Here is a 27,925-nt window from a genome sequence, read left to right on the forward strand (position 1 = left end):
CAATTTGTCGCTAGATGGTGCTATACACAATTACAATTAGTACCTCTGATCAAGTCTTTCGCCTTTATAGTTACACGAGATAATTCAAAGTTTGTACGGAACCCTCGGTGTGCGAGTAAAATGAATTCCCGCTTGGCCGGTTTTTATTTTGATATGGCGATGGCAATCTGACCAACCATGGACCAACCTTGTGGCATATACCTACAAGGGCAATATAACACAAGATTTTTTGCAGTATCAAGTTGAAACTAATAACTGATGATAATTATAAAGTACTAAATAATTGTAATATGACATACCTACATAAAGCAGATTCTGTCGTAATAAAGTCCTTCAGCGTTGCTAAAATTGAGCAATACTTATACATTACTGCACCTGCGTTAGTTGTTACAAAATACAATAAAATATTTTTATCGATTGAACTCCATAAAAATGAAAACATTTCGAAAATTGCATCAGACAAGACATAAACCAATAGAAAATATTCATTTTAGCAGCGATCGTTCATTGGTCTAAAATAATTGTCAGTATTACTAGCCGGAAAATACTCAAATATTAATAATGGAACATGGAATTAAAAACATCTTGAAAAGTTTAATAAAATATATGAGTTTTGTTTTTCGATCAATACAATTCTTACCTTCTAATTCCTACTACTTAAGTAATCTGAATATTGTGTTCAAGAAATAATAGAACAGTCGTTGAAAACAAATAATTAACGCTTTCTATTGTAATATTAGCGTAAACTGAAACGTAACGTAATGTTGCCATGCCTGAAAAATATGCTCTTTTTCGCGTTCCATAAAATACCAAATGTCAGTTTGCAATCGAACGTCGCTATGGGAAGGCTTAGATCAAATTTATACTCATAGTGCTAGTTTATTATTATTGTAACAACGTACCCAAATTACCAACGATGAGACACAAGTAGAATAATAACGTGACATTTATATCTGTGATAAATCCCTTCAAACACAGCTTACAATATTTATACTTTCTCCGCTTAATTTGAAGTCACACGTAGTCGCGAATTTCGCAAGTTGTTTTTGCACTAGTATACTTTCGGCATAAGGGAATTGTTAATGATGGAGAACAGCAATGAAGCCAGTACGAGCAAATGCGAAAGTATTTCCAGGAACCTACTAGACCAGCCACAGTGTTTGGAGGTCATAAAGCCACGAAAGGAACCCTTTTGGGTTTTCGGCTACGGATCGTTGTGCTGGAATCCAGGATTTGAATATAAACAGAGTGTTACTGGTTACGTGAAGGGATTTTCCAGAAGGTTTTGGCAAGGGAACACCACGCATCGCGGGACAGACCTTAAGGTATGTATGTAGGTATTGTTTGAACATTAAATTTGCTCATTTGAAAAAACGACCCGGAAAAAAGTGGTCGTTGTCACGCACGCATTTATTTGTAAACATTCCTCTTTATGTCTGTAATTGAGCTTATTATGTTACAATATTTGTTTGTGTTACAATTAAATTTATTCAGGCAAATAATTGGAATGACAGTATATGATTTTTAGATTTATAATTTTAGGCTTAGGTTTATAATTACTTTTAATAGCAGAAGTATCCATCTATGGTCAGGAAGGGCCAGGTAATCAATATCATTTACACCCATTCTTACTCTCCTAGCAATAAAGTTGCTTAGGCTATTATTTTGAACATCTGGCCTGCTTATCTATGTATTTTGTTGACATTATCCATGACACCATGATGTGATAATCTTTAATAAAAATTTAAACAAAGTAATGAATATGAGCACAATAAAACAAAATGCCATAGTTCAATGTTAAGTGTAACTTATTATCATTATGTGTGTTTTGCCAATTGATTTAAGTGTTATGGTGTAGACAAGAGATCAATGGGTCACTGATATTGATAACATCTTTGTTTACTTTTCAGTTTATTGTAATTAGAAATAAATAAATCTACTGAAATGATGTCTAAGTCAAGTTTCCGGAAACATTTTGAGTTTTTGTAATAAATTCCTAAATTTTGGTACCATTTTGCACAATCAACATCAATATTAGCAGATAAGTACTCAAAAAAACAATGCTCTAAAAGTACTGTCATCATGGAATTCTTTTCCAAATACAGTTTATGTTCTAAAGTATCTGTTACTGTCTAACTGTTCTACATACAGAAGCTTATATAATTTTGTAAAACTATTAGAATGTATCTGAATACTTTTGACGCATAGTCTGATCTGTCTGATTCGAGTTTTACTACCTATCCTATGAAATAGGCCAGAGTTTTAAAATTAATAGGTAGGTTTATATATCCAGAATAACCTTGATTTTTAAAATTTTCATTACCAATGAGATCTTTTATTAGTGCTAGCAGTATTTTTAGTGCCACTGTCTCCTCAGTCTTTTTTTTGGGATATTTAAAAACCAAGACAGTTGTGTTAGCTTTATTGGTTTAATGCCTTCTAAATCCTTTAGACAGGGTGTATTAAATTTCATCCACATCTCTTATTTGTTTTAAATTATTTTATATTTTTCATAGAAATGTCTGAATCTGAAGGATAAAATATAATTTTCAAACTGGTCCTCATTTTACAATAATATATTTTTAGTTACAAACCTATGATATTTTATGCTACCAATCTAACAAGTTTCAATCTGAATTAGGTACACTGTTGTACAACTTTCTTCTGTAACCATGTTTTGTTTTACCATAATTTTAGTTCAATTGAACACTATGCCAGCAGGGGTTAGTCAAATCAAACTTAGCAGTATATGTAAAAATATTTGTTTAAGCATATATTTAGGTTACAAGTGCTACAACTGACCTCGCGAAAATTGTTACAATACAAATTGTCTTTCAATAAAACGACTGGTAAACATGTTCTGTATGTCGGCGACTGATCGTAAGATCAGGCAATCTTGAAATTCCTAGGCATATCGTGAAACGTGAAAATCTTCGTCTCGTATCATGAGTCAACGGAGCCCCGCGTACTTTTAGTTCTAGTCTGTTAGCCCTTCGGGCATCTGAAGCAACCTAACGAACCTATCCTACCTATCTATTGGTTTAATGTGCCTACCGTCAAAACATTACACAGGAATATTACGATTTGCCTGATCCTACGATCGGCCGCCAACATATATAAACTATGGTCAATAAGACAAGAACTCTCGTATTTGTATACGTACGTCGTTCAGCTAAACATAGTCAGAAAGGTAGAACTTCTCTCCTGCTGTACCGACCTTCGGTAAGTAGAGTATGTGTACAAACACAGTCAAAAGGGCCGAAAGAACTTGTAGATGGTCTTCTCCACATTGGCCTTAAGCATAAATAGCACAACAGATCAAGAGGAGTGAAATAATTAAAAAAAAGTAACTACGCGCTCACATGAAAGCACTATCAGGCGTGAAAATAAAGCGATAGATCGCGGAACATCAGCAAGTAGATTGATTGTAACCCCAAGACTAAACATACAGAAAACTATATGGCACCGCACGGTGTTCAACAAGTAATCCATTAACAAAGCACTTATTGGAATTGGACCAACTGAGCGTGTAATGGAAAATTGGTTGCTTCGGGCCGCTGAGCGAAAATATTCGCGACAAGAAGGGGGGTAGATGAAATTACTCGCTACGGTAAACCCAAAAGGTTATACTTATTTATTTATTCAGGGGAGATACGTACAGAAATGTTTTATTGAATTTTCTATCTTCCAAATTTTACGTGATCGTGTTAACATTTAGTGATGTCCTTAGTTGTGGAATTTCGTACTAACGATATCTCGCTTAAAGGGCAAGCAGGCACTCAGTCTATAGTATATGATCAGTTAGGTACAAATAATAAGAATATTGCAAAAATACAAAGTAATATATGTAACTACGAGCAGTTAGGTAGGTATAACAATTGTTATCAATATAAACTTTCATAAAACTTTAGTTTGCTCGATGTTTAATTGTTAGGCACACCGATGATCGAGTTTTATATACTCATTGCGACTGCAAAGTAGTGTAGGTACTTACTTAAATTGTAAGTACCTAGAATATACTTATGTATGTTCTGCTCGAGCTCTTATAGTCATTATCGTTATATTCCACGAAAAAGTAAGTGAAATCACGATTTCATTCCATGTTTTTTTATGAATGATGTAAAACTAAGTGTCAATATGTAATACTTAGGGTTAAAAAAATAACACTTATCTAGAGATAAATTAACAAGGAAAATAACTCTGTGAGCTGTATACCTCGCGTTAAGCTTAGAAAATGTATAATTGAAAAATACTTAGTTCGTTGAGCCTTTATCACAGTGACGTCACAATGGTCTTACGCGCCGTAGACACTATTGGCGCAAGTCATTTATGCCGAGGTGGTCGAGCAATACTTGTATCTTAAACATATTATATTATTTGACAAAACACACAGCACCATAAGGAGGTCTCCAGGAGAATCCAGCTGGGTTAGGCGGCATTTGAGAAACCTGCTAACATTCCACAATGCCTGAAAACTCTCCTCTTCAACCAATGTGTCCTGCCCACCATGACCTACGATGCCGAGACATGGACGCACACCAAGGAGGATGTGCATAAAATCCGTGTAGCCGAGAGCCAAGGAGCTCCTGACATTCCTGAGCTCAAGACCGTAACAAGTGGCGTACTAGACAAGAGGCCTGCTCAACAGTAGGTGATCATAGAATCTAGTCACAAAATTTCACGAGAATCGGGTAAGATTTGCGACCTATAGAGGAGAACATCCGGACATACGAAAGCAAAATGCCCGAGTTAAAATGGAGACTTTCGCTGATGCTTCGGTCTATTAGTAACTTCACGGAAAAATTGTGATACAATGGCACAGCATGAAGGCACAGTACAAGCAGAGTACTTGCCTGAAAACTAGTTCGGTTACTTTAGTTTGTCAATCGCTAATTGTTTATTTAAATTTGTTTGAATGTTGTGGTTTGCAATGTTTTTGCGACGTTGGGTAACTTGACTTGTGGCAAAAGAACATTGCTTAAAACCAAGCAGCTGAACTGCATCTAATTCGTTGAAATCAACTAATTCGCACTGCCCATGCCTATCTAAAATGATTACGAAAAAAAAAACTCGAGAGAGAGAGAAGCGTACCTTGACTACATGTTCTTGTATGTTCTATTTATTTATATTTTTCTCATAATTTGGCCTGTACATTTCACACAGCCAAATTTTTATCATACGGACTTTACGGACACATTTTACTGTTCAATATTTATTGATAACCTCGTATGAGCCTAATGAACCTATTTACTGATCCACTCTCCGATCTAAGCACTTTCCGAGGATTACTTAGAATTTAGTCCTTATCTAGATACGAGTATGTCTGCATAACTGTGAAGTGTTGTTTCATTCATAATGTTATTGGCATAATACTGTTGGCACCAATTCAAGACTTGCACTTTCTTGCGATACGAATGCGATGCATTATATTTTTACACACTTGAGGACAAAGGGTGGCACGGCTGCCACAAAACCCGCGACCTTAACTTCAAATTATCATTAAAATTAGGTCAGGCTTACGTTCTTAGTGATTCATCGTCAACACTTGTTTCGCCTTTGTCATAAGCTTATGGGTATTACCGGTTAATATAGTGGTGGCCAGCTCCCACAAGGGGATTGCGTGTTTTGGCAGTCCCTCTCCAATCCCAACATCACATAATTATGATATGTAGATTTACGATATTTTGTTGGTTTAATATAAGACCATGGTGTCCAACCAGCCTAATCGATGTTTGTTGTTGCCAATTTCGACGTCGCAATTTCTGCACTATGTCGAATGAATTCGAAACCAAATACACGTCAGTAGTTCCGAAACCGGAATTTACAGACGCAAAGCTTTTATTCCAAGAATCGTGGCCTCCAAAAACGCTCAATTCCCAATTCTTATACAAGTACACTGGGAAATTTCCACAAATTATCGTATCGCTGCTTAAAACTTTGTGATTTAAAATACCTATTGGGATTTTATACCATTGTATGTAATGCAAAAATGTTTGAGAAAGGTACTAAACACTTGTTTTAACTACACGTATGACCATTACGAGTAATAACGGCTCTTGTATAGATGATTATATACAAAGTGAACTGTTTTCATTTCACTTAGTGTGTTACGATGATTAGTTAAAAAAAACGGATTTCATAATTTCAAAGTAGTGCTTCATGCTTAGGTATCTTATAAATAAAATAAAATATAATAATATAATAAAAAGTCATTTATATTTTAATATAAATGCGACAAACCTTTTGTAGTCATAATAGAAACATCCCAAACTAGTGCCACAATATTATTGTCAAACAGGTGGCGGCAATGATTCATTTAGTACGCAGTCGCACACGTTAACCTAATTTTAACAATAAACTAATTTAAATAGCTCTCGTTAGGTATTTGGCGTTGATAGCTGGTTTTATTTTACTTTAAGTACTAGATAACATTTACCATTCTATTAGGTACGCCAGGTGTTGAAGCATCGTTTTTACCACGTAACATATCATACAAATATTGTAAATACGTAAGGTTAGTGTCAGGTAGTTCATTAATCTTTCAAAAAACGGGGATTTTGACGCACCAACATGACTTTTTGCTTGGAGTTGGATTACCACACTTACATTTTATTCCTGGAAACCGTCGTAAAAGGACAGCAAGTTTTTATCAAAAGAAACCTTTTGTGACACAAGCCTTCATCGCTTACACAGATTTTTTATGGCCGCTTTGGTCTTTATAATCTGATCAGCTTGATGGTACTTGCCATAACATTACATTAAACTATTACCTAAAAACGTAGGTACATGGTACATTTCAGTTCAATAGGAAACTGAGAAGTCTGCGATTTACCTTACAAGACATTTCATTACAGAAATACAAACATCGCGGCTTGAATTTTCAGCAATGCGTACCGTAATCATGCGATTAACTTCACCAACCCACCTCGATAATTTGAGTTCATTGAGCCATCATCACGCGGTAAATGAATGATTAAATTATTTTTAAAACGGTATTTCTGGAAAAGCTTACAATCGCTCGCGATTTAGTATGCTCACAGAGGCATGGACGTACCTAACAATGTATTTATGGAATCGCGTATATTGGCCGTAGAACACGCTACTACCTCATGATACCGCCGAACCATATTAAAAACTGACAACGGAAATACCGTGAACTAATAAAAAACAGCAGATAACTTCAGTAATGTATATACGGTGGCGCCCTCGTTAAACGCATAGTTATCTTTTAAATAACACACGTATTTCTGTAAAACAGTTGGCAGGTGTGTATGTGTGCGGCAAATGGAATGGACTAAAATAGGTACGACTTCTTCAAATTCTTGTTAAAATACGCGTTTAGTGATAAACTTATAAATGTCAAGTTTCATTTGTGATTTGTATTTAAATTGTTTAATTAATGTTTCGACATTCCTCAAACTTGTTTGTAATTGTTATTAATAGTTGTTATTTTGAATAATGTAATTTGTGATTAATCTTAAAAAATCTGTGATTAGCTATGAAAAAAAAATATCAAAATCGTTTTATTGTATAGGTAATTACAAAACATGGGTTAACACGACAAGATTTTTCAAATGTAAGCTCACGTGACTTTTTTTGGACTGCCGTAGCTTACCACCACACCTTAGTAAACTCCAAGGTCACTGCATTCTATTATTCAAGTTTTTTTTTGGGCAACTGATCCACTCACCTCACGTTACCTTTCATATGCTGTGTCTTGGTGCGAACCCTGAAAAATCGATTGCGGACCCCTGTTCACGTACCTAATTCACTTTGGGAAACCCTAATTCAGATTTTCCATATCACAGTAATTCCGGTGTTTCGCCTCCACCAGATTAAAAATTGTTTTAATTATAACACATATCCATGAATAAAGTCTGCCGAGACAAAATTGAACGATGCCGCATTTCCGATTTCAAATTAATCCCGAGGCAATTTTTTTCATACACGTTAAGAAACATTAAATTATCATTTACATGTCAAATAACCTACCTAAATATATTTTTTTGTTGCAGCCCGGTCGCGTTGCTACGCTCATCGAGGACCAGGAAGTGAGTATATTTATACTCAAAACAATCCTCGTTCACACTAATCGTGTCGATATTTTTAGCATATCTGTGTCAGGTCTACAGCTACATAAATCACTGCAAGATTGAAAGCCGCTGGTCGCGTCCTTATTGAAAATCTATGTGTTCATTTCGAAATACTAGGTTAATATGTAATAACTGAAGTCTCAATCTGGCTTAGATTTGCATAACGTAAGGTTAATTATTAAACTTAGCAAACAACCAATTTACATTTATAATAAAAACAAAATTAATTACATAAAAATAAGTAATTTGGAGTATTTCCATGCTCTGGCCTGAGTAGAAATTTTACATACAGCTTTACTACTAACATGAATGCTGTTACGTTATTGTGCCCCTGACAACAAGTTATCTTTTCACCGAGCTGGGCAACACGGGTTAAATGATTTTTATCTGAAAAAGGCATGATAAAACACAAACATTATCTAGCATTCATAATAATAATATGAACACGCGCTATGTTAATGTGATATCATATATTATCTGAACAAACATCTAGTTCTGATATTTTATATTGTATGTCTACTGTTTAATACATAATAAGTATTTGCTGCCTACTTGTGTAAGCAGTATTCTAAACTGCAAATGTTGGCCATTCAAACATTCTGTTTTTAGGTTTCTGTAATTCCGTATCCGTATCCGAGAATGCTTTAAGGAACTCTTATTAAGCCTTAGCTATTTTTTAATCTGTTTTTGAGCTGTATTTCACGAACAATGATAATATTTAGATAAAACTCAGAATCTGTATTGGTATCTCATTCCACTATCACAACAAATAACAAAAATTTAATGAAAAAACCGATTGATCGTCATATGTTTTTGAACAATTGAGAATATGCGTAAACAATCTTATCACCATAACATCGAGGTCGTAAATACAATTTTTTGCTTATTAGTCGCAGCGATATCTTAAACAGTTACTGCATTGTATGAAGGAACTGCAGTGCCGGATTAACCATTAAGCAAAATAAGCACTTGCTTAGGGCACCACGTCTAGGGGGGCACCAAAATCGTAGGAAAAAAAAACGCACAGGCTGCATCAGCATCGCAGTCGTAGTGTAGTGCTTATGTACACGAAACTTTTTGGTATGTGTCTACCATACCACCTAATCTACCATCTAATAACGAAGGGTCGTAAGAGAGTGAGGACACGTAAGCACATCTCCAATAGGCAGCTGCCAAAGGCTGAGCAGTAGGAGAACCGTGATTACATAGGTTCGATTTCAAGCCACTCTTTTGCAGTTCGGCGTTAAGTCTTATGCGACGCTAGGCCTTCTACTTTATGCAAACTGCCTCACTTTCACTTGGCTATGGATCCAAATCCAAGTCCTCTCTCGCAGCTGGGCTTTCTGCTTTGCTCACACCTCGCTGTTGGTTGTATTGTATGATAACGCGCCGCGATCGGACGCTCCGGACGTCCAGCCATTCTTACCTCGTCATTGGTCAAATTCAAGCCTGGCTTTCTTCCAGCTCGACCTTTGGCCTATCCGTAAGCGCCGATCGAACGCTCCGCGCGTTCAGCCTTATGGAAAGCTCAGCCTTTGCTTTTAAAAAGACTGATTTAAAGTTTCATGATTCAGGCCAATCAAATTAGATCGAAAAATAATAATAAATAATAATTAATTCCCAGCAAGCTGGAAATTGTTTTAATACTTTCATTTGGTCTTAAATGCGTGTAATCCGAGTTTGCTCCATCCCAAGAGGTGTGCATACCTTTTGGGATACTTAGGAGATATTTTTTTCCTTTGGATTGCCAAACCATAGCACTTGGTGGCACTGGTAAGGCGTATTCGGATTATTACATGATTTTACCAAAAATAAAATGTCGATCTTTTTTTTACAATTTACTACGAATATATATTAAGGTATCTTCAATCAATCAATAAATTTTATTGCAAGAACATAGTTAAATTACATTTCGGATCCTCAGATACCAATTTTAGTCATAATTAGAACATTTTTTCCAACGGACGTACCGTTTTCGAATTACACGAAAAAAACTGAAAAAGAGGAAACATTTACCAGCACACCTCCTGGGATGGAGCAAACTCGGATTACTCGCATTTTTAGGACCAAATTCGAAAAAATCTAATTTTATTGGCCTAGGTAATTGTGACACATTATTATTTAAGAAAACGGGACTTAATCGCGTTTGATTAAGTTCCAAAATTACCTCCAACGTCAAGATAATGATGTCGACTTTACCCAGTCTTCTTCGAGACCACGCCGTCCTTGAAACGTCAGGTCAGGTCAATAATTTGCTATTTAAGACATGGCTAAGCCCCTACTGAAGGCCTTTGCCCTCACATGAATGAGCTTCGCAGGAAAGCTCTAGAGGTTGCAAAACCCTGTGCGGAGTACGGCCTGTCTTACGTCTTCGCTTACACTTCGATATTGGTTGGCTTGGCTTCCGGCCTTATGCGAAACACGGTCTTCGAATTTGCTTACATTTGACCTTACCTACTGTTACATTACTGCTGCAGTACTGTCAATTTCCGTGATAAAATGATGTGACGGATTGAAAGTCTATTCTCAGCAGTAATGCGGCAATAAACGTCACTCAATTTACTAAGAAAATTCAATGTAATCTTGATGAGGGGGCACCATGGTCTAGAAATGCTTAGGGCATCAAAATGTCTTAATCCGGCACTGAGGAACTGAATTCTTCCATACTGCGTGGTTTGACACGCACTTGTTTTTTTTTATTACGCTTATGAATACGTAATGTTTTTCGTGCTGAATTCTTATTGTAACAATTTAAATATTATTATTTTATATCTTTATTTTATGTGTACCTACCTAATCATTAGACCTAAGATACACTTAGTTTTACTTACGTAAATAGTAACAAAGCTATTTGTTAGAAAGAGATACATTCTTTAGTATAGCTGTGTCCCTACTTACGTAAGTAAAACTAACAAGTGTATTTTAGGCCTTAGCAAAGATAATTGATTTTAATTTGACAACCAAAACAGGTGGCGCTGTACTGCGCTATATGTTTTGCGGTCAAAATGTATGGAGCTGTACAGCGCCATCTCGTTTACCTGTCATTTTAATCAATGTATCTTTGTCATTAGTTTAATCTTTATTATTATAATGTGTTTGTTATTGCGTATGGTCATTCTTTTCAGTAATTTGATAAAGTAAATGGTTTATAAAATAATAAATTACTAGGTACAATTTCATAACTGCTTTCATGGACTACCTCGGTACCTATGCTTCGTAGATTTAATTAAAGTAGGTTGGTGCTTTCTTAACTTTCACAATCTTCTGTTCTGATTGCGTCCTTAATTCGCCTATCCGCTGCCTGCAATATCTTAGAGGTCACTAATCATTAATGGATGATTTATTAATCATTGAGAGGCTTTTTTACTTGCCGACTTGTCTTTGGCGCTCGCCGCCTCGTTTAAGAATATTAAGATCTAATTTTGTGACCCAATTGTCACTAATCTCATGCCTATTGGTTTTAATCTTTCAAATTGGGAACAATTAAACGATGGTTTATAAAAATACTATAAAAAAGGAACCTCCGACTGACTGAAGAGACGGAGGCTGGCAATTGTGATGGTAGGTACTGTGAATATTGTCTACTGCTTATCCATACAAAAAAATGTCGTAAGTGATAAATACATGATAGATTACTATATGTATATTTTTATCATCACAATAATATGATGGGAAAACTGGCACAACTATAACAGATAAACCAGTCTAGACGATAAAAGGTTAGGTTTATTGTCATAAAAATGCGATTTCATGGTGTTATTGATTTTATCTCTCATCGAGGTTATTAGAGATAAAATCAAATGTTCTTTGTCTCAGCGCTTTAAACCAATATAGCGGAGTTATGACGAATATAGCGCTATTATTTAATACGTACTCGTGATATTAATGAGTAATCCAAAGGGGGCAGTGAATAAATAATGAATTTGGGTATTTCCTTTTGGTCAGATACCTTTGATGGTTCCATGATAATAGCTTACCAGTTTGAAGCCTGTAACGATTGTTTTTTTTTTTTATTTAGCTTCAACCGGGCTTTTGGCAGTTTGTTCCTCCAAAATCGATCTCGTGTTTACTGAAAACTCTTTCTTGGCCCATTCGGATATATCACTCTGTATTATATATTAACACGAGCGATATTACCTAATACTCTTGCGGTTTTAGTGTTCCACAAGTTCCACAACTTAATTGTGCAACATTGCGATTGCTGTCATCGGTACGTTTCTGTTCCCTTTGGCCACCGATTGACTTTGAAAAAGCTTACCCTGTGCGGTAATTACCACTAAGTATATACGTGCCTATATCAGAAATTTAAAGAGCCATATGTACCGTATAAAACGTTGTTCGATACATTTGCGATTAGGTAATTCGCAACTCGTGTCGAATATCGTGTCGTGTAGAATGTATCGCCACTCGTCGCGAATTTCCTACTTTGCACTTATATAGTAATATAATATAACTATAATAAGCGAAGAATAATACATACTTAAATATAATTAAGGTTTAGTCAAATACAATTTAGATTTATCCTTATTATGCAAAAAGTTATTATTTCGGTATTATTGAATATAAACAGAAACCTGAAAACGACGACACAAATGAATAACCTTAATTAATTACGTTCCAATTCTTTAACTCACAACGGCGAAAACTAAAGTAGGTGATCTTGCCTTGAAAGGAAACATTATTTGCGACAGTGATGCTAACAAAACGAAATCTGTTAATATAGGCATTTAATTTATTTCACTAAATATTTTTTGATATGAAAATGTAACACTTTTTCAGTTAATGTCCTTGAATGTTACTCGTGCATACATTTAACACGATACCGTATCATACCATAGACACTGCGTATGAAGGGCATTTAAAGCATGTGCCAATAGTAATCGGATTATCATAGAACTGCGCTTTCTGCGTGTGACGCATCGGTAACACGTGTTGGTTTTGTATTTATAAACTCTTGTTTACAGTAAACAAATACTCCATGCGAATAGATGGTAATAGCCACTTTAACACTGCAGGTGTAAGTATGTATACATTGTAATATTCGCGTTATAAACGAGATAAAGTATCCGTCCCTTTCTATTATAAATCTTATAAAGTTGTGCCAGAAAAAGGCGAAATTTAAAGCATGGTTTGTTTTGCAATTTGGCAATAGGTAATAAATATTTCAATGACATATATCAATTGATTAATCTTTCTGCCGTGGGTTACCCGAGAGTACTAGATAAATTAATTACGCTTACGTGAGAAGCAAACTAGAATACGCATCTCAAATAGGGAATCCTCAGTATCAAATTTATGTTGATAGGGTTGAGAGATTACAGTCAAAATTTATAAAATTCCTTTGTTATAAAATGCGAGTCAACTATAGTTCTATCGACTATCTCAAGCTGTGTAAGAAACATCATTTGATCCCACTTGTTAAGCGCCGTGAAATTGCAGATATAGTGTACTTAGTCAATATTATTAAAGGTAATGTAGATTGTCCAAATTTGCTTAATAAGATCTCTTTTAATATTCCGTCAAGGAGGCTAAGGCATTTTCGTCCCATTAGTAATTACCAAGCTACTACTAGGTATAGGAAAAACAGTTTCATATGCAGGGCAGGCATGAGTTTAAATAAAGTTTCTATAAATTGTGATATCGACATATATAATGATAGCATAGCATTAATAAAAAATAAATTAATTAGACATTTCATGGGTGACAATAATTCTGGCGCAGGACAAGGCTCGGTGCATTGTTGAATATATGTACTCACAGGATTTAACTACTTTCTCTTTTTTTAATTTATTTTTTGTAAAAATGAATCATATATATATATATATATATATATATATATATATAGATCTGTTCTTATGCTGTAGGAACTGTATGTGTAAATTAAGATGGGCAAAAACTTTTTATAATTTATTGTATTTTTATAAGTGAGAACCTGTAATTGGCTCTGTAATTCTATTGGAATTATAGATATATATAGCGCTGTTGGTTTTCCATATACTAAAATAAAAAAAAATAAAAAATAATAATTAATTTAAAACATGTAAATACAATCCATGCCACGAAAATAAGACTGCAGTCCTTATTCCCCTGTACCCAGGTACATGAACGGGCATGGGCATGAACGAGCCTGTAATAATATCATCAATCATCACGTCCATTTTGGCGAATGCATAATTAGAAAGCTATATTTTTTTCCGTAATCAGGGAATTAATCACGAAGTTCCCGCGGGAGATTTTATTTGTAGTCTAGACTAGGTATAGGTCTAAAGATGAATCGTGTTTCGCATAAAGGAATTTAGTTACTATAGCGCTCAAATTGCATCCGGCAATTTTCAATTCGTTCAACTCGCCACCCTGTCTCATTGCGCGCCACGTGATTTGATTTGGTAACATAGTGTCTCTAGCGATCAGAGGGCCTACCGCGAAAAACGAAAATTGTAATTTCGTTGTCTGCCTCTCTATCGCTCTTCCATATTCGTGCGACAGAGGCAAATAACGAAATTTCAATTTTCATTTTTGCGGTCAATTATGTGTTTTCTTTTGACTCGAGACCCTCAGTTCCTCGACCTGCAAATTCGAGAGACCGACGACTCCGCAGAATCGTTTTACGAGGACATTTTATGCGGACTGACGAGCTGTCTTTGATATGTTCAATTGCTGCGTACAAAATCTTATCGGAAACCTCTTGTTTTAGAAAATTCTAGATTTACCCTCGTTTGTACAACCAAACGAATATACATATAAGTACCCAAGACGTGCCAATGATATATTTTTCATGTCTCATGTTCTGAAAGCGGATCATAGTTGATTTATAAAGTGCGCAGAAAGTAATACGTTTCTGCTCTAGTGCAGAGAAGTGGTGTACTCCTCTGTGTCCCCGTCCCATAGGCAAGTAGATGGAAACAAATGGAAAAATATCCTATTTCTCTATTTCCCCGTCCGGAACAATTGGTAAATTGTTGCAATTTGACTGATCCCGCGTTAGATTGATTCATGAATTATGGAAGTAAATTAATCAAATAAAATTAATAAATACAAGGCAATCACGCTGATTTTCATACTTTAAGGAATAAATAATTTTAAAATTATTGCAGTTTCATAAAATATGTGTGGTGTATAAATATTGCAATCTAAATGTTTTTCGTTGGGGGATTATTTATCTTCAGACATGCGAAGTCTCCGATTGCAAGTCCTAAGGAAAAAAACATGGCCGTAGGTATAGACCTACCTAGTACTAAAGTAAGTACCAAGTACTAGTAAAGTAATTGTAATTTAATTACTGATTTTGCACATTTGCCTTGTCTTGTTTGGTTTCCTCGAGTGTTTAACTCGGGTGAAAGTCACCATTTCCGTCTCGGACTATTGGCTACTACCTCGACAGAAATGGGTGCCTTTCAACCCTTGCTTAACAATCTACATTCTACTATTTGCAGAAACTAGAAATTTCTCAATTATCTTAATTGTGAGGTTATAGACTGTATGAGATTTGTATTGATCCGGTATCATCCAGTTGCTAACAACTGATAACCTGAGTGGGTGACTCCGTACATGGGTATCAATTCTTTACAATATTTCTTACGTCAATCGATTTATTATTTGTTATGACTTCCTTGAATACTTTTATGCTTGGTACTTGTAATCCTCTTTATGTTGTTTTATAAACATCGTTCTGTGGTTATAAATAAAGTGTTAATTTTACAATATATACCCAATATTGTACATTTAAATAATGAAACCATGCCCTCGTAATGCCTGAATGGTATCAGTATTATGGCATGAATAAGATATGAAACATACCAAATTGTTAAACAAACCGTAATTATTAACTATGTGATCCCTGGGTCACTTATGTTATTGTTATAAAACAATGGGGGTACATATGACACAGTAGATATTGTTAACACCATTACTTATTGATTGTTCTGAGATAATAACTTCCTCTGGGTATTTGAAATATTAATTAATTACGTAATAAAGTAGGTATTCTTCAATTGTACTGTAACGATATTGGCATTGTTCTCGGTGCTGTCAAGTTACATGGCTAATAACTTTATTGTATGAAGAACTTAATCGGAAATTTAAGTCGTCAATGGTATTTAAATAATAAATAAATAAATAAGTCTTTGATTATTTCTCATTTTTTAACATGCAGTATAACATTTCTTTGACATACAACAAAAAAATATATAATTTATAATACATTTCAATTTACATCCATAAACGATTTATTATTATTTCTAAATAAAATAATAAAATTTTCATATGGAGTCATTATAGTTGGATTAAAAGGATATTGTTTTATTTTTAATTTTAAATCTACAATTTTATTTATGTCGAAAATTCAAGTTATTTTTATTATTTTATTTATAAGTATATATTTATTTGTGATGAAACTAATGAGAACCCCTCTGTAGGGTTAAGGCCTCCTCCAATTTTGCCCATTGTTTCCGATCGTTCACTCGCTATGTCCTTAATATCGTCGACCCACCTCCTTAATGGTTTTCCCCGTTTTCTTTTCCCTTTGGGTCCTTTCCACGCTATAGTACGGCTCGTCCATCATTATTTCCATTTTAACCTCATACAGTGGAGTAAGAAGTCGTTTTGTTTAGTTAATTTCCTTATCTTTGAGTGGCGTACCTTATCTTTCCTTCGAATGTTTAGGATGGATCGTTCCATGTTTTCTTGACATATTCTGATTTTTTCCTTTGCTTCTTTTGTATAATATGTCCATGTTTGTGAGCCATACGTCAAACAGGGGAGGATGCCCCTATCCAATTCAAATTTCTTTTTCACAGCAAGCGGCATATCTCCTTTCAATATTTCTCTGTGCGCCTAGTATTTATTCTTCTTTTTTATCACGATGAAATGAGACTTGTTTTCCGAGGTATATATAAGTATCTACATATTCAAGACTTTCGTTCCTTATCTTTATTGGTGGTTTTAAATAATTAGTCATAAGTTTAGTTTTTTGCAGATTCATTTTCAGTCCCACACTTGCGCTCTCGGCTTGCAGATGATGTTTGCAATGGTATTTGCAATGGTATTTATTCTTCTTATTTTCATGAGCAATCTTATATACTTAGTACGTATAAGTTCTAGAGTCAGACCAAGACAAGTTGGCAGCGATTTTAATAGCCCAGAGGCAGTGGAAGTGTTATTTCAAATGTCAAACTTCTATGACATTATGACGTTTATTTAACACTTTTACCGTCTGGCCTACCAGTACCGCTGGCAACTTAGCTTGGTCTGACGCTAGGCTAGGCTAGGTGGATATTAGGGAGTGCTCCCGGTACTGGTTTTCTATACAAATACAGTACCGGTACCGGGAATTCCCGGTTCTCGCCATACAAACTCAGTACCAGGAGCATTCCCTAGTGGGTAGGTGCTGTCGAGAATCTTATAGCATACGATGTTGTCGGTTTTGCTATCAGACATTCTGTCGCGCCGTCTTGAAAGTCTGTCTATCAACATGATACATTTTGTAAGCAAGTTCTATTCTAGACATTATCGGTTATCAGTCGTATCGGGGGCGATACTGTCTTTCAAACCCAACTAATACCTTACATGGCATATGGCAACTTACTGTGGTGCCTTTGTCCTTGGTAACGTTCTATTTACCTACATATTATTATTTTATCTGAGCAAATATTGTATCCATACGGTTTATGTGATTTTCCTAACACTGTCTGTGTATTTATATGATATCGCTAATTCGCCACTTGGGTCATTCACGTGGCATAATGGAAATATTATTTTCATTTTCATGTAATCTTATCTTAATAAGCTGAACATGTCAACAGATCATTCTACTAACATGTGATTAATCCCTTTGAGATTATTCCGTGACATATTAAGTTTTAAAAGTGTTTAATAACAAGCTATTTCGATTTGTTTTTATTATGCATTTGCTGAGGCCTCCTTGTCAAGAAAAGGAATACACCGGTACATGCAAAGGTCAAATTGCAATACTTGACACCCTATTTTAGACGTACCAATTCTGATCAATGAAAGAAACACTATCTCTCGGTTTCCTGTTTTATTGTAACATTATTGTTACATCTTTCTCTCCGTAATTGCAGACAAGAAATCTGATAATACCAGGGTGCCTAGCCAAAGTGACGATCGCTTGCGCTACGATAACGAAACGCTTTGTTTCTCTCTATCACTCTTCCATTTTAGTGCAACAGTGACAGTTGCGTTTCGTTTGCTACGGAGCGTAAACGATTGGCATGTTGGCTACGCACCCTGTATGTACTCCGCCTTATCGCTGTTATCAGAACAAAAGGTTCTGGGTCCTGATCTTTGTTCACGACATATCGAATCTACTCACAACAGATTCAAACGCGTGTGCATATTTTGTTACCAAGAGCGAATTCTTCTAGGTTTTAGAGAATTCATCTAGGCTTTTATAGCATTTCTATTTACTTGTTCACAAATCTCGTTTATTAAATATATTTGAAATTGTTTTATATATCGGACGTCAGTGGACTATTAACTAAAAAGCGGCCGAGTGCGAGTCGGACTCGCCCATGAAAGGTTCCATTTCATTTATGACGTATTTAAAAAAAACTACTTACTAGATCCCGTTCAAACCAATTTTCGGTGGAAGTTTGCATGGTAATGTATAAATTCTGTTATTTTCATATATTTTCATTCTGTTATTTTAGAAGTTACAGGGGGGGGGGGGGGACACATTTTACCACTTTGGAAGCGTCTCTCGCGCAAACTATTCAGTTTAGAAAAAAATTATATTAGAAACCTCAATATCATTTTTGAGGATCTATCCAAAGATACCCCACACGTATGGGTTTGATGAAAAAAGAAATTTTGAGTTTCAATTCTAAGTATGGGAACCCCCAAAATTTTTTTCCTATTTTTGTGTGAAAATCTTAATGCGGTTCATAGAATACATCTACTTACCAAGTTTGAACAGTATAGTTCTTATAGTTTCGGAAAAAAGTGGCTGTGACATAATCGGACAGACAGACGGACATGACGAATCCATAAAGGTTCCGTTTTTTGCCATTTGGCTACGGAACCAAAAAAGGCTTTTATACAAATTATACAATTAATTCAGAGACTATGACTGTGTGACAAATACCTTTACCTTTTTAACTTGGTATAGAGATACCCTGCAAACAAAACATATAACATGTTTCTATGTATAACGAAGAAGGCGATTAAGGCGCTCTTATAGACAGATTTTAGGTTTTTGAGGGGGTGAAGCAGACGAAGTGGTAAAGCAGGCAGGCGGGCGCCCCGCGCGCCGCGCTCGCAGCAAGCCTACGTCCTTATTCTGACGCCATCCGTATTCTGGTTTGTTAGTTCTGGGATCTTTTCCGGAAATTTATATTGATTATGATTTAAACTTAATGAAATTAAAAATTTGATAATTATATATAATACTAGAGTATACCGCGGCAAATTGAGAACCTAGTAAAATGATACCAAATCGTTTTGTCTCGAAATAATATTACTTACTAATTCAGACAAAAGTTACAACTGTCTGCTTTAAATCATATATAGATACCTATTCAAAACTTAGTTGACCTTAAAAATGCAATAGAAGTCAATTTCGGGCAAGTAGTGAAAAAAGGAAGAATACTAGCAAAGCTAAGTAATTTGTGGAAGTGAACGTAAAAAGGTAGCATGTTTTTGCTGGTATTGAGATAACTGAAAACATAAGCATAAGGTATGCACAAGCATATGTAGCTCCAAAAAGTAGATAAATTATGCTATCTTCTCAAAAAAGAACCATGACTCTAACTGTAACGACTATTTCTATATTATTTTTTGAATTGACGACAATGAAGACGATTATAAATTTTAAATGCAAAAGTCGAGAAAACTGCTATTATTATTTATTATTTAAAGTTTATAATGGCAAAAATGCACTTATACTACTACTACTACTACTTCGAAGTTATATAGTAATGAGTATAATTGACTGACTTTAATTAATGTCTAATAAAGAATCAGTCTGTTGTCTGTCTACTCTGTCTGTAATCAAATATTACAAGTATATTTGACCCACTGAGGTTTCAGATGAAGTTGAAAATCTGCATACATATGTAAGTAGGGTGACAATGAAATATTATGGTACCATCAAGCTGATCTGACGCATGAGAGAGGAGGTGGCCATAGGAACTCTGTGTCAAAATATCGCAACCAAATTGCGTTTGAGGTTGTTAGAATTGTCTCAATGAGTATTATTTTCCTTTGGAAAGAAGTACAGTTAAGACCTGTTCCGTAAAGTTAATTAACATACAAAACTTTCCGATGAACAAAATTATTTTATCGTCAACTATGTTATTTATCCCTTCAAGTGGTGGGCCACCACTCACGGGTCGATGCGATAGCCAGAAAGCTGTCGGCCAACAGAGGGTGGTTAGTGAGGTGTTGCCATATTTAGTGGCAAAATTAAAGGCTTTGAAGTATATTTACGCTATTCTAGCGCCCAAAAGTAGCTAGCAAGTTAGACAAGGAAAACATACATACACACGCTTGTTAACGCTTGGTTGCTAAGGACCGTTCATCCGGGATCGAACGCCTAGGTCGAGTTCTGTCTTGATTTTTAAAGAGGTTATTTTGTAAATACACGGTACCCTCGAGGAAACGGAAAGATTTTAACAGTATATTCCGGATCGTATTTAGAGGCAAAAATGTCATATAAACTTTTTTAATTCGCCTAGTTTCAGAGTTAATACCAATTTAAAAAATATTTTTCGTTGTGTTTTAGTGCATAACGCCTTTTTGATGGCTATGTCGCCAGTCGCCACTTTGGGACCTAGTCTAGACTACCTTCTTGACAGATATCAAAGTCACAAGGTACCATTTGAATAGACTAATTTTTACGAAAAAAAATGTACCAATTTATATTAATCCATAAATCTTCCAAGAACATGAACTTAATATGTTTAAAAACATACAAAAAGTAACAAAAAAACAATTTTTTTTTGCGGAATTGACTTAAACTTGTACATGTCCCATTAGTAATTACCAAGCTACTACTAGTTATAGGAAAAACAGTTTCATATGCAGGGCAGGTATGAGTTTAAATAAAGTTTCTATAAATTGTGATATCGACATACATATATAATGATAGCATAGCAGTAATAAAAAATAAATTAATTAGACACTTCGTGGGTGACAATAATTCTGGCGCAGGACAAGGCTCGGTGCATTATTGAATATGTACATGTACTCACAGGAGTTAACTACTTTTTGTTTTTTTAATTTATTTTTTGTAATAATGAACCATATATATATAGATCTGTTCTTATGCTGTAGGAACTTGTATGTGTAAATTAAGATGGGCAAAAACTTTTTATAATTTATTGTATTTCTATAAGTGAGAACCTGTAATTGGCTCTGTAATTCTATTGGAAGTTCTAAATATATATAGCGCTGTTGGTTTTCCATATACTAAAATAAAATAAAATAAAAATGAAATTCTTCTTATGACCTCAGGAATACGTGGTTAAAAAAACTTTTTATGACTTAACCTTTGAATTTTAAGCCCTACGTAGAATATTAATTAACAATTACCTCCAATCATAACTTTGTTTTGTGGTGGTAGTCATTTTTAATAAGGAAACTGGAAAACTGTCACTGTTGCTAGGTTTGATTAGTTAGGTGCATGTGGCGAAATGCATAAACATAACAATAATTTAACAACAACAAGGACAACTTCAACAGAAGGACATGATGTCACGATCCTCAACATTGAGGGACCAAGAAGAAGAAGACAATAATTTAATTGTTCTATTCGAATAGCATATTTAGTGCTTATTCTAACGATATATGCTTCAATATATACTTTTATACATAGATAAGCTTAAATAGTTGAATTTGTAATATTCTCTAAATCCGCGCTGAACAGCCGACGGGGCCCCGCCACGTGACTACTTTTTACGTTTTGGCTTCTGCCACTTGAAGGGATATACTATAGGCCTTGACTAGTGATTCATTTCAAAATAAACTATTTTAATGTATACATATTACACATAAGCACCCTAATGCAAAAATGAAGAAAATATATTTTGCGAAACTTTCGATCGATTTTTCCACTTATATTTTGTATTGGCAGGAAAAATAGTAAAAGCATATCACAAAGACATAACAAGGTCCAAGGTTTTAAAGAAGAAGGTAAAATTGGCTGAGACCTGAAATTGACGGCAGAGTGTCATCGAAATTTATACTTGAAAAAAGAAATAAAATGTCACCAGTTTTCATTTCATACAAAACAGAAATAGCATGGTATAAAAGTATTACACCAAACTTTTACAAAGGACTTTATGTTTAACATTATCAAAAATGGAATTTAGTGACATTCTTGAATTTACAGAATAATTAACCAGTGAAATAAAAATATTGGCGAGAGGTACAAATATATACGAACTTCCGTACCGAGTACTTGCAAAATTTTTAATGGAATTTGAAGGGTAAATATCACTCCTGCTCACCTTACAAAATAAAATAGTTGAAAAATGTTGTAAATAAAGTCTTAAGTGTATACCATATGAAAGTTAATAAACCAGAAATACCAAACAAATTCAACACTTATAACATAAACTATTACAGCCATTTGAGCACTTCCACAAAAACGTGAAATGGTACCTTTCACTAAGCACTATTTAAATCCCACATATTTAAATCCAGTATATCTCCTGCATCCTGTATGTGTTAAAAATGAAGCTGTTCCAATATAATGACTTATATAAATTAAACAAGCGGATTAATTTTATTTGTTTACGTTTAAAAATAGGTATTCAATTTGATTATTACTGTAATAGCCATTTAAAATATTATTTTACCTAAATTGATAATTAAAAGTAGGTACCCCTCACGAAATAAGTACTTCTGAATTTTATACTTAGCAGTGTTTTTTAAAATGTACATGTATTTTACCTTCCTCGTATTAAAAATGAAAAGTAGAGTGTTTAACTCGGGTGCAAGGCACCATTTCATCATTTGGTTAATCGTGGCTGTATGCCGGACAGGTGCGTGTGTAAAACTTGTCAAAAAAGATAATATGACGGATGGATGTCTGAAATGTCACCGTATTTAAGAATCAATTAGCTTAAAAATTAGTTTTTTCTTCGTAAGAGTGATGAAAACATTGTGTGTATAACATATTTGTGTATTTATAGTGTGATTATCTATTTTATGTAACGTCCGCTAAACTAGCACAGGTCCGACGCTGACAGTGGTCACGAGCGTACTGGCGTACTGACGGTATTGCCGCGCAGGGTAACGTTTAGTAGACAAAATGTTGAATTCATAATTATGAATGAAAAATTTAACGCATCGATAAACTGACAAGCAAAATGTTAGAGTTACTTAAAAGCTATTGAATGAAGTAAATTTCATATTGATATTCATCATAGTACTTCTAAAATATCGAAATAAATACAGTTTTAAGCATATTTTCAAAGCAAAAATCTATCGAGAAAAAGATGAGCCATCGTGTTTCTGACAAGCATACGGCTAGTTCAAAGACTGAAGTTATACATACTAGAAAATAATCGATGAAATCCTTGTACAAGCCTGTAAATATCGATTTAAAAATAGCGCATTTTACTATACACCGCGCCTTAAAAGATTATATATCACTAATTCACGGACATACATAGTCTAGAGGTGAGTGACACGATCGCTGACCCATGATTTCTCCTGCGCATGCATTTTGCATCATTATGCATTAGTACTTCCACACGTGATACGTATTTGTTTGTAACGTGACTAACTTATTTAGCTACTACTATAGACCACGTGACATTAATCGGATACTTGCAACCAAGTTGCAAAATCCTTGATAGGTATCTATAAGTGCTATTTAATGTTAAAGTATTTTGTCAAGTAGAATATCGTTAAATAAGAAAAGCTACAACATGATAAGTCTTTGTGACACTGGTATAACCTACATGTTAGATTGGCGTATATTTGACTTCATAGTTATTATATCAGGTATAACGGCATTATATTAAAGAATACATTAAGCCCAAATAATATATATCTTTATTTATTTATATGAGGGTCAAATTGACAAAATTAGATTGATATGTCTCTGTCTATATGTATTGTATAACTGTGTACTTATACTGAAATAAATGATATTCTATTCTATTCTACTGAACGTCGGTACAGGATTCCAATTTTAAAAAGAACTATACTAAATTGTATGTTTTGTTGAACTTAACAGTTTTCCTTCATATAAGCAATTAAGTACAAATATCTGGGAGACCGAGCTCTGCTCTGAAAACATATAAAGTTTTCCCAGAGATAAGACCTAGCCAGATCGTTTTTTCGCCCACGAAAATCCCTTTGTAGCAATTTTCATCAAAATCGTTAGAGCTGTTTCCGAGATCCCCGAAATATATATAATTTTGATTAAGAATTTCTAGTTTAAAGGTATAAGATTGAATTACCTTGTTTTCTTGTAATACACAGATGCCGTCAAAAAATGCCACATAAAAAGTTGAGATATATAAGGCTATCTAATATCAACTTATATCGGATAGAGCTCAACAAGGGGGGGTGGGGTTGTGGTCGGCAACGCGCATGTAACTCCTCCGGATTTGCAGGCGTACATAGGCTACGGAGACTGCTTACCATCAAGCAGGCCGTATGCTTGTTTGCCCCCTGACGTAGTATATAATAAAAAAAACTTACCATTTTGAATGCTTCATGCATTACGTATGAAATACCAAACTAATTTGTTGTGTGTAAAGTTACTTACATTTGAATAAACACCAGCGTTTCTACAGTTGGTACCATTTCGCGAATACTATTATCACGCGCACGCGCGCAGTGCGAGGCCTGAATTAAGGTCACTCACATTTTTCGAGATATAAATTGTCATTTTATTTCCGTAGTCATTCGTATATCTGCTAGTGAAGAATTAGGTTAAGTCTGCTATTGCGCGCAGATATTTCAAATAAAGTTTCCAAATTTAGATGTTCCAAACGTAGTATAATTTTTGTAGCTAAAAATAAAGTTACAAAATAAATAAAAAATATCGTCCCTCAAAATAATATGCTCAAAATACTTTTTAAAACAGCATGTTTTTATGATCGTTAGGTACCGTAAAATTCCTCAACATTGACTTACTTGAAAACCGACTGGCATTGACGACTAGTCTGGCATAGTGGGTGGGGACCCTGCCTATGAAGCCGATGGTCCTTGGTTTAGTATCATACATTTGATTGAAATAAATTGCCATTCTCCAATCATTGAGAGTATGTAACATATAAACAGTATTTCCAAACCGGGCAATATTAGTCGTCAGACTGAGGAAGTTAGGAACTATAAAGCAAAAAACTAAGTAATTGTTTACAAACAAATTCAGTTTAAACCTTTAATAGTGTTAATACACTGTAAATGACTAACTTGATCAAATTACCCAAACAACCATTTGTGATGGACGTCATGGTTAACCAAGTTCTATTCATTTCACCGACCTGAATGCCGTTTCTAGAAAATGTTTCTACGTACCAGTAATTGACTCGTAACTGGATGTATCGTAAAAACGAATTAGGTATTTCATTGAATTTGTTACAAAAGTAGTAAAGCCTCTCATGTAAATGATATACGAATGTGTTATTTACGAATTAACATGATCTTTTCTTTGATTCCAGGGCATCACCTGGGGCAAAGCATTCCTAGTTGCCGCCGATAACAAGGCTGCCCTGCCCTACCTCAGCACAAGGGAGTGCCAGCTCGGAGGCTACCGGACATACACCGTCAATTTCCACGCTCGCCCGTCTTTCCTAACCTCAAGCTCCACAAGCGAGAAAAAAGACGCAGTTCTATATATCGCAGTCCCGGAAAACCGGCACTGGCTTGGCGCTGCTCCTTTACCAGATATCGCGAAACAAATTCTCGAATGTTCCGGATCTTCCGGCTCCAATGCCGAATACCTTTTGAGGCTAGCTGACTTCATGAGGGAAGAGATACCTGAAGCTTTAGACGACCATCTGTTTTCATTGGAGAGGCTCGTCAGAAAGTTTGCTGCCGATATGAAAATCTGCTTAAGAACCTTGATGGGAGGAGACCAGATAGTCGAAAATGTGGAGGTATCAGAAGAGAAAGAAGCGACGGTGGTTGTCCCCAGCTACCAGTTTGCTTCGAGAATTCCCGAGAAGAAGTTGCGTTGCGTGAACATGTGATGAGTGCTCGATTGTATGGTAATTAGGTATGTTGCTTTAAGCTCAAACGAGTATGATATGGATTGAATGAGGTGCTAAATGCCAACATATGTACGACTTTGCTTTGAAAACGTATGACATGTTTGAACACTCTTTTTTAATAAATCTTCCGTAATTGTATGTGATATTCATGTCTTTAGTAAGGTATATTATGTTTCTCGGGAACCTTCCATGACAGCTAGCAAAACATGCCATTGTTATTCAATTACAATAGCCAATTTCATAAATATTTAAACTGTTGACCATCGGTCCGATAATGTTGGTAATGTTATGTTCCCAAAACACTGAACGAATACAATCTTGTTAGGTTTAAGTTAGACTACAAATCAACTAAAACTGACCAAAAATATTAAATTGACAAGTATTATGTTATGAATCTAGATTAAGACTTAAGTTTATTTTGTGATTATTTTATAAAGTGATTCTAATTTGTTTTATGAAGTTACGTTTGTTTTATAATGTTTGTTATATCTGTCATTAAAAAACTATTTAATTGATGCATAAGATTTACTGCGCTAGAATTTTATAATTTGTGATTATGAACAAAATGCTCTCAAAGGGCTTAATTTGTACTGTTCACTAGCATAATTTTGATATGAACAATTTGTATGACAATGTAAGGTAACGCCATAATTACAACGACAAAATAAATTTATTAATTAAATCATGTCCGGTTTTATTTATAACTAAAAATATTTTGTTAGATAAAGGTCCTAGGTCTTAGGCAGTAGTCGACGTGCTATTGACCAATAGATGACACCTCTGTTGACAAGGATTTAAGAGTAAAGGTAACATCTACTAGGACTGGGACAAGCTCTCAGATGTCTACCTTACTTGACCTTACTTAACCCTAATACCCATCGGATAACATTTTAGAATAAAAACAACGCTATTGCACGCGAGATTTTTAACTTCTCATTTTGCGAGAAATGCCATCCATCGCTCGATACGATGCCGCCCTACCTTCCAACCTCCGAGGAACGAGGGTTCCGTACCTCAAAAGAAAAAAACGGAACCCTTATAGGACGCACGAGTTAATCTGTCTGTCCGTCTGTCAAGCCCATTTGCTCCGAAACTACTGGACCAATCAAGTTGAAATTTGGTACAAATATGTAAGTCTATGACCCAAAGACGGACATATAACGTAAATAATATTTATTTACGATACCAGTGCGAAAAACAGGAAATTCGTAACGAGTGGCGATCGAGTTGCGAATTACCTATTCGCACGTGTATCGTACAACGTTTTACAGTACATATGACCCTTTAAATTTTCGACATAGTTACATAATGTGCTAATTTACGCACTAGTGCGGAAAAGTAGCACCATATGTACTGCAATAGTACATTACGATACAAGTGCGAAAAATAGGAAATTCGAAACGAGTGGCGATAAATTAAAACACGACCGAAGGGAGTGTTTTAAATCGACACGAGTTGCGAATTACCTATTCGCACATGTATCGTACAACGTTTTACAGTACATATGGCCCTTTAAATGTTCGACACAGTAACGTAATATGCTAATGTGCGGTAAAGTAGTACCATATGTACTGTAAATAACTATTACAGTCAGGGATCAGAACCGGTTTTTTGCAAAAACATCGAAATAACCATATATTT

At 35.0% G+C, this 27,925-nt stretch overlaps 1 protein-coding gene across 1 annotated transcript; it reads left to right on the forward strand.

The window, feature by feature from the left end:
* The first annotated feature begins 806 nt into the window (after positions 1-806).
* Positions 807-26,966, forward strand: LOC133534404 (putative glutathione-specific gamma-glutamylcyclotransferase 2). Its single transcript, XM_061873498.1, has 3 exons — positions 807-1,325; positions 8,016-8,051; positions 25,733-26,966. Exons 1-3 carry the CDS (start codon positions 1,083-1,085, stop codon positions 26,261-26,263), a joined length of 810 nt encoding a protein of 269 aa, XP_061729482.1. The 5' UTR covers positions 807-1,082; the 3' UTR covers positions 26,264-26,966.
* The last annotated feature ends 959 nt before the right edge of the window (positions 26,967-27,925 follow it).

This window comes from Cydia pomonella, chromosome 2, assembly GCF_033807575.1.
Source record: "Cydia pomonella isolate Wapato2018A chromosome 2, ilCydPomo1, whole genome shotgun sequence".
Taxonomy (NCBI): Eukaryota; Metazoa; Arthropoda; class Insecta; order Lepidoptera; family Tortricidae; genus Cydia; species Cydia pomonella.